Raw genomic sequence first — 10,346 nt, forward strand, 5'->3', positions numbered from 1 at the left:
ATATTGGAGTGGGTTGCCATTCCCTTCTCCAAAGGATCTTCCCGACCCAGGGATCAAATGTGGGTCTCCTGAACTGGCAGGTGGATTTTTTTTTACCACTGACTTACTATGCATATATGTGTGTGTAAAGAAAATTTTATTTAAAGAAATTGGCTAATGCCATCATAGAACTAGAACGGCCAAAATTTGCAGGACAAGTCAGCAGGTTGGAATGTTAGGGAGGGGTTGAGGTGTAGTCTTGAGCAGAATTTCTTCTCTGGGAAACCTCAGTCTTTGTTCTTAAGGCCTACAACTGATTGAATGAGGCCCATTCAGAGTATCAAGGATACATAATGTCCTTTACTTAAAGTCCACTGATTATAGACATCAACAGCTAAAAAAAATGTCTTGATAGCAACATCTAGACCAGCACTTGATGGAATAACTGGAGACCTTAGGCTAGCCACATGGACCATAAACATGACCACTGAGGTCTATTCAGTAGGGAAGCTGAGGGAAAATTTGACTTAGAATAGGGGGTGCAGGGCTGGGGACACTGGGGGCTCCAGTAAGCAGGCCCCTCTTCTCCTGCACATCCCTCCTTTGGTTCTCATGGTTTCTGTCCAGGCTGATCCAGGGCATCAAAAGCCATGTCCCTTGCCTGGGAACTCTGGATGGGGGAAGGAAGGATGCACTCTGTAGAGGATGCTTTCTGAAGGGGGCTATGGCCTGGACTACTAGCCAGAGCTGGCTTTGCAGAAACCATGATGGGATCTAAACCTGCTTTGGCCACTGACTGACTCTGGAGTCCTGTGCCAGCCCCTGCCTCTATCTAGAAATGAGGTCAAATCGGATGAGCTGAGAGCTAGGGCAGTTTTCCCAGGCAAAGATTCAGAGCCTATCGCTTCTCCTAAGTTGCTTACAGAGTAGCAGAGACGAAGACCTTGAACCCAGCCAGCAAGATACAGCAGGAACAGGAGGTGCTGGGTCCAAGGCTTGAACTCAAAGTGGGAGTCTGGCTCCACCCCTGTGTCCAGCTATATCTTCCTCAGAGAGCTGATTTCCCAAGCCTCCTCTGAGCCTTGGTCCCTGTGCCTTCTTGGCCATTGCTTACAATTGGTGGTGATGGCAGGAGGAGCAGTCCCTAACCTTAAGGAAAAGATGCAAGTGCCAAAGGATGAAGACCTGCTTCTTGGAAGCTTTAGGGATAACCAAGAGTGCTCAGTGGCAGCAGGTAAGGAGCCCCCGTAATGTCCCTTCCCTTGGGTATCTGCACCTGTGCATGTATGTTAGAAAATGCACAGGTGTGGCTTGGCAGAAGCATGAATGTGTGTTTGCGTGTATTTGTGGGTACCTGTGTTTGCGTGTATTTATGGGTACCTGTGTGTGAGGTAACGGGATTGATAAAGTGAGTCTTTTGTAGCGTGTGAGAAGGAAGGTTGGATGAACACCCCTCCCATTGCAAACCACCAATGGGTCTTATTGCAAAACACTCAGTGGGCTCAATTTATAAGATCATTCAAAGCAATTCTCTCTCCTAACCTTCCAGTACCTTTTTCTGCTCTTTAGAGTAAAGCTCCTTAAGATCCACATAAGGTCACCTCCTCAATATACTTACTGCTGTGGCATGCTCACCCAGTCCATAGTGCCTTTAAGCCTGTCCTATAACATCCCAAGACTCTTCTTCACAGCCTTTGCACTAGGTGTTCCCTCTTTCCCCAGATTTTCTATGGCTGGATTCTTTCAGGTCTCTGCCTCAATGTTGTTTCTGACTTTTCTAGAAGTATCCCCTTCTTTCTGTCTTGTTATCCTGTTTTTATTGTTTTGGGAGCATGCATCTCTTGATTTGCACTGATGGATTATTTCCTGTAACCCCCGCTTTTTCGTCACCACTTTCTTTGTACACATACAATCAATTTTTTATTGGTGTGATCTTATTTCTTGGCCATTGCTTGCTCTTTAAGAACCTAGCCCAGAGCTTGACACTCAGTAAACACTTACTATATTTTGAGTACATGAAGAAATTGAGATCTGAGATTAGCCAGTAGATATCAGAGAATGGGTGTTGAGTGCTTCCTAAGATGTTGGGGGACCCTATCCTATTTTTTGGTGTATTCTGTGCCCATGAAGCCTTGGGATAGCCTCTATGGGTGTTCCTTGGGTCTCTGTTCTTCTCCCTAGAAATGAAGGAGCATATGTCTCGGTTGCTGGGTGCTTCTCAGCGGCGACAGAGGGTGGATCCAAAGGCTGTTGGCTCTGCTGTGGTTTGGAATACGGCTGCAAACCAGTCCAAGAAGATGGTACTGTATGGCATTTGGTGGCTAGCTTGAGTTTGGGGGAGTTTCCTACAGTTGTAGCAGCTCTGGTATGGAGATGGTAGGTCAAGCAGGGCAGATGTTGACTTTGGGGGAAGGACAAAGCTCCTGTGTACTGGGCAGGCAAATGAGGGCAACGAAGTCTGGCAAGAGATCATGGCCATTCTTTGTTAGTTCAACCTTGAGGGTCCAGAATGTCTGAAACACACATTGCTTGGGGAGTACATATCTACTTTCTTTTATTAATAAATGAGTAAATATATCTATATTTGAATCTCTATATGTATATATATGTTATGTCTACTTCTCTCTCTATATATATTTCTGTATAGAAATATGCAAAAGTATAAAAATCATTATATATATATAGTTGCTGTTTAGTCTTTAAGTTATGTCTGACTTTTTGAATCCCCATGGACTGCAGCACGCCAGGCTTCCCTGTCCTCCACTATCTCCCAGAATTTGCTCTAATTAATGTCCATTGAGTCAGTGATGCTATCCAACATCTAATCCTCTGCTGCCCCCTTTTCTTTTTCCCTTTAATCTTTCCCAGCATCAGGGTCTTTTCCAGTGAGTTGGCTCTTTGCATCAGATAGCCAAAGTACTGTAGCTTCAGCAACCGTCCTTCCAATGAATATTCAGGGTTGTGTATATATATCTAAGCATATATAAATATAGATATACATGTATCTATATCTATCTTAGGGCTGGGACTAGAATAAGGCAAGTGAAATGCCTATGCTCTCTGGCTACTAGGAAATCCAGTCAATTGAATCTGAGCATTTTGTAGCCAATTCTTTAAGTTACATTCTATATGAGTGAGGGAATGTTCTAGAAAAAATGGTGGCTATGCTGTTGCAAAGGATACTGGGAAAAGGCAGCTATTTTGGAGAAGAGGAAGTCCTGACTCTTCTTGGGAATCACATGAATCCCATCATCCTTCTGTAGCCAATTCTTTTAACTACATTCACCTTGGGTGACAGAAAGTTTTAGAAGCATGGTTGTTAAACCATTGCACGTTTACTAGGAAAAGGCAACACCTTTGGAGAGGAGGGAGACCTGACTTTTCCAGGCAATCATGTGAGTCTCATGTTGTGCAGCCCATCTGATAAGTAAGCTACTTTTACTGCAGATGCGGGCAGTTTTAGAAACATGGTTGTTATACTGTTGCAAAGGTTATAGGAGGTGGAGGGAAGGCAAACTGACTGGAGAGGCAGGGAGACCTGATGTTCTAGAAAATCAGCTGAGTTACATTTTGTTCCCTTGTAACGAATTTTTTAAATTATGCTAACCATTTGAGGGAGTGTTGTGGAGAAAATGGTGGCCATGTTGTTGCACTCAGTTCAGTTTAGTTCAGTCGCTCAGTCGTGTCCGACTCTTTGTGACACCATGAATCACAGCACGCCAGGCCTCCCTGTCCATCACCAACTCCCGGAGTCCACCCAAACTCATGTCCACCGAGTCAGTGATGCCATCCAACCATCCCATCCTCTATTGTCCCCTTCTCCTCCTGCCTTCAATCCCTCCCAACATCAGGGTCTTTTCAAATGGGTCAGCTCTTCGCATCAGGTGGCCAAAGTATTGGAGTTTCAGCTTCAACATCAGTCCTTCCAATGAACACCCAGGACTTATTTCCTTTAGGATGGACTGGTAGGATCTCCTTGTAGTCCAAGGGACTCTCAAGAGTCTTCTCCAACACCATAGTTCAAAAGCATCAATTGTTCGGCACTCAGCTTTCTTCACAGTCCAACTCTCAAATCCATTCATGACCACTGGAAAAATCATAGCCTTGACTAGACAGACCTTTGCTGACAAAGTAATGTCTCTGCTTTTTAATATGCTGTCTAGGTTGGTCATAACTTTCCTTCCAAGGAGTAAGCGTCTTTTAATTTCGTGGCTGCAGTCACCATCTGCAGTGATTTTGGAGCCCAGAAAAATAAAGTCTGACACTGTTTCCACTGTTGCCCCATCTATTTGCCAAGAAGTGATGGGATCAGATGCCATGATCTTAGTTTTCTGAATGTTGGGCTTTAAGCCAGCTTTTTCACTCTCTTCTTTCACTTTCATCAAGAAGCTCTTTAGTTCTTCTTCACTTTCTGCCATATCTTCTTTACTTGCATTAAATATGGGGAAAAGGCAGCCATTTTGAGGAGGAGGGAGACCTGATTGTTTCATGAAATCACTTAAGTCTAGTAGTTCTGTGGATGATTCTGTTAGCTATATTCACCTTGGATGTGGGCAAGCTGCTTATGTTCTAACTTTGATGTAGAAGGTGGGGGCACTGAGAGGGATTTAATTAATCTCTAGATTAATTAGAGTTGCCTGTTAGGACTAGAGGAATTTACCTTTAAAAAATAGAGTCCTTATATTAATTGTACAAATTAAATTTAGACATTTAGAATTAAATGTATCAATTCTATATATTTATTCATTATTTATTTTTGAGTAAAATGTTAATGGAATGCTATTGCCTCTGAGAGAAACACATGAAAGAAAAAAATCATAATACTACTCTGCTCATTTGGGAAAAAAGTGTAGTGTGCCTTAAAAATATATGAAAATAAAAATAACATTTTTTGGAAATAATTGACAGAGGGAAGCTGCACTTGCTGCAATTCATAGATTTAAAAAAATCCCCATCAAATGTAAATAAAAATCTGATGTTTTGAAATGTATATAACTCTAAGTAGAGAGTTTCTAAAATTAAAAAGAAAAGAGAAAAAAAGACAACTCCTTTGAACAGTTAGACCTGTCAAATGATTGGTGATCACAAGTTATCATCAGGCTTGCATATGTTGTTAAATTAATTCTTATGATATTGATGTGTTAAAAATAAAATGTTTTACCTCAAACAAACAAACAACACATCCTACTCACTCATCATTATTTTACCTTCAACTCTCTCAAAAAGCATTTTCTCCTTCTGATCCCAATCTATAAGAAAATCAAGGGGGTGGTATGGAAATTTTTCTAGGAGAGACTCTCCATTTAATATTTCCTAGGCAGGTTGATAGGGAGTCTAGGGGTCCCCAAGGAGAGAGGGGTCTGGAATTCTCAAGGAGGAAGAAAGGACAAACTTTTTTTCTTTCTCCACATTCCTTAGGATTATATAACAATAATGTATCCTGCCTGAGGACAGTCTCTGGATTAAGGACAGTCTTTGGATTAAACCTTCTGGCTAATTCTGTTATCTTAAAATGTAAATTATGGGAGTAGGTCTGACGAGGTCTTTACAACCTCCAGACATTCTTTGGATTCATTAGAGAGTATATAACTTCATTGTCAACACTAGCAAGCGGGTACTCTTTCTGCCCCCTTCTGATGCCTATGTCAGAAGCTTTCTCTATCTCCTTTATACTTTAATAAAACTTTATTACACACACACACACAAAAAAAAAAACTCTTCTTTATAGTCCTGGAGTCTTCCTGACACACACTGTCCTTTTAATGCTGTTTTTGAGATATCTTACTGCTTGCAATGCAGGAGACGTGGGTTTGATCCCTAGGTCAGGAAGATTGCCTGGAGTAGGAAATGACAACTCACTCCTGAAGTCTTGCCTGGAGAGCCCCATGGCCAGAGGAGCCTGGTGGAGGTGGGGAGGTGGCAGGCAGCCAACTTGTGTGACTCTCAGGCTCTTCTGATTCTGGAGGATCAGGCACCACATGACTCCCAATGGGGTGTGCTGATGCTCCCAGACAAAGTATGGGCCCAAGCAGGATACTTCGACTGATGGTTCCTTTCCCTAGGGGCCGCAGCTGCGGGGAGTTGGAGTGGTGGGAGAACAAGGCGATGGCGGTGCCCAACCCCAGGAGAATCCTGGCGGCTCCCAGGGCATGAGGTCCCAGTTTGAGCGGTAAGAAGGACCCCATGGACCCTGCGGGAGAGAAAGGCCAGGGCTTTGTGGGCAGGGACCCAGGGAGTTGGCAAGCAGACTGCCCAAGAAGGAACAGTGAACAGCTGGCCATGCTTGGAGTATGGGGGCTCTGTTGCCTCCTCACCACAGCCATAGAGCCCCCTGGCCCCTTGCCTGTTCAGGGCCTCCTAGCATCCCACAGCTGGGCCAGCTCCCAGTCCTCAGGCTTCAGGACCTGCGACCAGAGAAGGGGAAAGCTCCAGGCGGACAGACTTACGGTCCAGAGGAGTCCACAACCTTACCCATCTGCCTTTATGGCTCTCCTGGGACCACCAGAGGCTCTGACTCTCTGTGTTTTATTTCCCAGCAGCCGAGAGTTAAATACACTGGCTGAGATTGGTCTGGAAGAGCTCAATGAGCTGGAGATGGAGATCATGAGAAGACAGGTGAGTGTCTGATTGCCAGGGACCCACTTGAAGGTGGGAGGCAGAATCATGGTGAATGGGTGGGTGGGGCCACCCACCTTGAGGATACCCAGCCTCTCCAATCGTATTCACCTGCTAGCAGTGGAGGCGAAGTCAGGCTTGCTTCCCCATTCACCCAGCCTTCTTGTCCTCAGTGTCCTATCTTGAAGCCTAGACTCAACTCCATCTCTCTGCCTGACATGTGGGAAGGGAGAAGGGAGAAGAGGAGGAAGAGGGAACATCAGAGGATAAGAGAAGTTTATTCATAGAGAGTGATGCCAAGAGGTCTGATCCAGGGGTCATGTTCATTCAGGCCAAATTCAGGTCTCCTTGGTTTGAGACCCCAGCAGGCATGGGCATGGGCAGGAGGGATGTCTTCCCTGGTGGCCCTCTCTGGCCTTGCATGTCACCCCATCCTGAGGCCCTCATTCTGGTGCTGCTGCCCCCATCCCCTTCCCTGGCAGCTGGGATGGGCTGGCTTCTTCCAGACAATGGGAAGAACTGGTGATGGTAGGGGCAAGGTGGCGGGGACTGAGAACACAGACCACCCAGTCTCTGGGTTCCACTGGGCCCACCCCCAGCCCCTGGTCAGCTGCTCTGCCTGTTTGTTGCCCAGAGACCCATTTCCTCCCACAGTGCAGCAGAAGCCTTTTTTGGTCTAAAGTCATATTTTCCCCCCATTGGTGTGTTGTGGACTTCCCTAGAAGAGCCTTGTTCACCAGCCAGCTCTGGTCTCTCTGCAGCTGTTCATGATTACTGAGCGTCTGCGCTACCTGGAGGACCAGAGTGCCACCTGGCACCAACGGGAGGTGCTGTTATTCACCATGCTGCTGTCTTCCTGCATCACCAACCTCTGGCTGTGGATGCGCCAGTGATGTTTCCTGCCGGTCCACCGAGCAGCTAGAGCCCTTCAGTCCTCCCCTTCTTCCCTTCTCTCCCTCAGCCACCTCTGCCCATCCTCCTTCTAACTTTCAGCAGCCTTCAACAGCATCATGACCATTTTCCACCTCTGCCCGAGGGAGGCCCTAGCTGCCAGGAGGTGGAGGAAGTGTAGAATCGTGAGGGTCAGAATGGGCTGAGATCGAGCCTCTTTGCAGGGAGAGGATGGTGGTTTCCAGTCCCCACAGTAACAGCAGGGGTATGTGCTTCCTCCTTCCCTGTCAGGGCTCCATGGTGACCATCTTGGAGCTAGACCTTGCCTCTGGGCCCTCAGTGTCTCTTCTGTTTCATCCTTAGCAGGAGCTTGGCTGTGTCTTCCCTGTTTTCTTCAATGTTGTGCTCAGGGCTCTGCACATAGAATGTTCTCAATAAAAGTTCAGTTATAGCAGCAAACCCTGGTGACTGAGTTTCTTGCATCCAGAACTCGAGTGGGGACAGCCCCTCTGGACAAAATCCTTGGTTCCTCCTTCCCAGGCTCCTCCTGCCTCTCCATTGCCAGCCCAGGTTGGGGAGGCACTCCTTAGGAGCAGAGTTTGGCAAAGCCCTTCCTGTGGGACTTCCACCAGCAAATGCTTATAGGGATGTGGTTTTGCAGCAGCAGCTTGTCCTGGTTGGACATTACAGGGATTCAATCAGAGAAATCTCCTGGATAGGACCACAAACTTTTCCATTTGCTCAGGAAGAAAGTGAGGCCCAAAGAAGGGAAACATGGCCCTGGGGTCATCTGAGACAGGGATGGGTCTAAGATGGGTTCTCCTGAACCCATCTAAGGTCTAGGGCTTGGCCTGCCTCCAACAGATCGCTCGGGGACCAGCCCCAACTCGGCTCTGGAGGCTGGATGCAAGATCACATAGAGGGACTTTGAACCCTTCTCTGTGTCCACAGCTCTGAAATGTTCTCATAGAGGACAGGGTGCTGAGTAGGATACTGGGACTTGGCCTAAGAGGGCAGGAGTGTCACTGCTTCAGGCCTGGCCTCAGGGCCAATGTGCTGGGGCCAGGAGGCCATCAAAAGAACTGTTGCCCTTTCTCTGGGACCAAGGGTTAAATACACATTTCTCCACGGGCAAGGACCTGGATCATTACATTATTATTGGCTTTAGTGGCTCAACAGAGCTTATCCCAGCCCCCAAGTCGGTCAAGGCTTCTCCATTTCTAAAGGTGAGAGAGTGTGCTAGTCACTAGATATAAAATAAACATGATGGCATGTGTGTGTGTGTGTGTGTGTGTGAGAGAGAGAGAGAGAGAGAGTGTGTGTGTGTAAGTGAGGAGGGAGGGTGAAGGGAAGAAAATTGAGTCCTGGAGCCTGCTCTGACTCCGCCTCACCCCCTCTTTGTCCCTCATTGGCCCCATACAGTGAGGGGGAATTCCTCCTCTCTTGACACTCGGGGGCTTGCGGTACTTCTGAGAGTAGAGTGTGGGTCTCCTGTTAGCACCATGCCATCCCATGCACATCACCACTGGAGCTTGGGCTCTGCTGAGAGCAGAGATAAGAGCATTTGGCAAAGAAACCATTGGAAGATTCCCTCTCTGGTCCCAGAGCAGAGGGGTGGGACTGGGGTGCCAGAGGAAAAGCCCTGCAGAATGGGGACGAGGCAGTGCCCGGCCACAAGGCCCAGGGAGGACCAGGAAGCCACCCCTCCCCGCCTCCACCGCTCCTGAAGATGCTCCTTGCTTCTGCTCCAATCAGGCTATGGCCACACTCAGAGGCTGGCTGGTACTGCAGGGCGGGGCTGGGCCTGCCCTCTGGGACACGGTGTGCATGTGTGCGAGCAGACACAGACATGTTTGCAGAAAAAGTCTGGTTGAAAATATGTTGTGAAACAAAGGTTCACCCTTGGGAGCAATTTAGCTACGATGCAAACAAACAGTGGGGCGGCCCCTGGAGAAACGCCTCCCGGGCCAGGTGGCTGCCCCTCCAGCCTTTGCAGTGACTGCTCACTGATCTGGGCCCTGCCTGCCTGCACCATGTCCACTCCAGGCTGGCCTCCTCTTCAGGACTCCACGGGGGTCCTATTGTGGGGGCTGGCGTGGTCTGCCTGGCCCTCCAGCCCTAGTCTACCTGGAACATCTGTCCCCTTGCTGATATTTCCCTGTCAAGCTGCCCTAGCCTCGCCAAAGCACTCCAGCAGGTGCCCAACCCTTTTCCACCTTGAACTTCCTCATGGACAAGCTGGGCCAGTGCGGAGGAGATGGACGCGTTGATAGTTGGGGTGGGTGGGTGCTCCTCTGCAGCAGGTTGTTTAGCGCTCTGCTGTGTTACTTCCCACGAGTGGCCCAGGCTTGGTGGCCATGGCCATTTCCCCTCTGAATCAGGAGCTGCTGGAGGGGCAGGGCAACCTTCCATTGCCTTCCTCACCTGGCACCCAGCAGAAGTGAAGGGGCTGGCGGGGTGGTCTCTGACCAGGGTCTCCAGGGAATAATTCTGCCAAATGGCCTCCCGAAGGGAGGGCTGGCCTCACCTTGTTCACATGGGCCTGCTTTTCTGTGGAAAACCCGTAGGAAAGTCAGTCCATTCGGACCTTTACTACCCCTAGCACTCTCACTTTGAGCCAGCATGCTGTGTCTTTAAGGTATTAGATCACAAGGGTCCTGCTTCACTACGTCCTCCAGAAATAGGTAAAAAACATGGCATGTGCAGCTAACAAAGCCCCTTGTCCTCCCCACAACCTCTGCCCCATCAAGTGCCTGCATAGAGGTAAGTCCCATGATTGGCTTGGTGTGCACCCCAGCAGACTCTGACTGTCATGTGCAGACATGTGTCCCTGTGCATGCCCTGGGCTCTGTGCAGAGGAG

At 48.1% G+C, this 10,346-nt stretch overlaps 1 protein-coding gene across 2 annotated transcripts; it reads left to right on the top strand.

Moving 5' to 3' along the window:
* Window positions 1–927: 927 nt before the first annotated feature.
* Window positions 928–7,944, top strand: FATE1 (fetal and adult testis expressed 1). Of its 2 annotated transcripts, none has more exons than XM_005889860.3 (5): window positions 928–1,213; window positions 2,161–2,279; window positions 6,042–6,148; window positions 6,519–6,594; window positions 7,356–7,944. In XM_005889860.3, the coding sequence occupies exons 1-5, from the start codon at window positions 1,105–1,107 to the stop codon at window positions 7,485–7,487; spliced, it is 543 nt and encodes a 180-aa protein (XP_005889922.1). In that variant the 5' UTR covers window positions 928–1,104; the 3' UTR covers window positions 7,488–7,944. The 2 variants fall into 2 exon arrangements, with proteins under 2 accessions (XP_005889922.1, XP_014331906.1); XM_014476420.2 differs by having other exon boundaries at window positions 933–1,213; window positions 6,516–6,594.
* The last annotated feature ends 2,402 nt before the right edge of the window (window positions 7,945–10,346 follow it).

This window comes from Bos mutus, chromosome X, assembly GCF_027580195.1.
Source record: "Bos mutus isolate GX-2022 chromosome X, NWIPB_WYAK_1.1, whole genome shotgun sequence".
NCBI lineage: Eukaryota > Metazoa > Chordata > Mammalia > Artiodactyla > Bovidae > Bos > Bos mutus.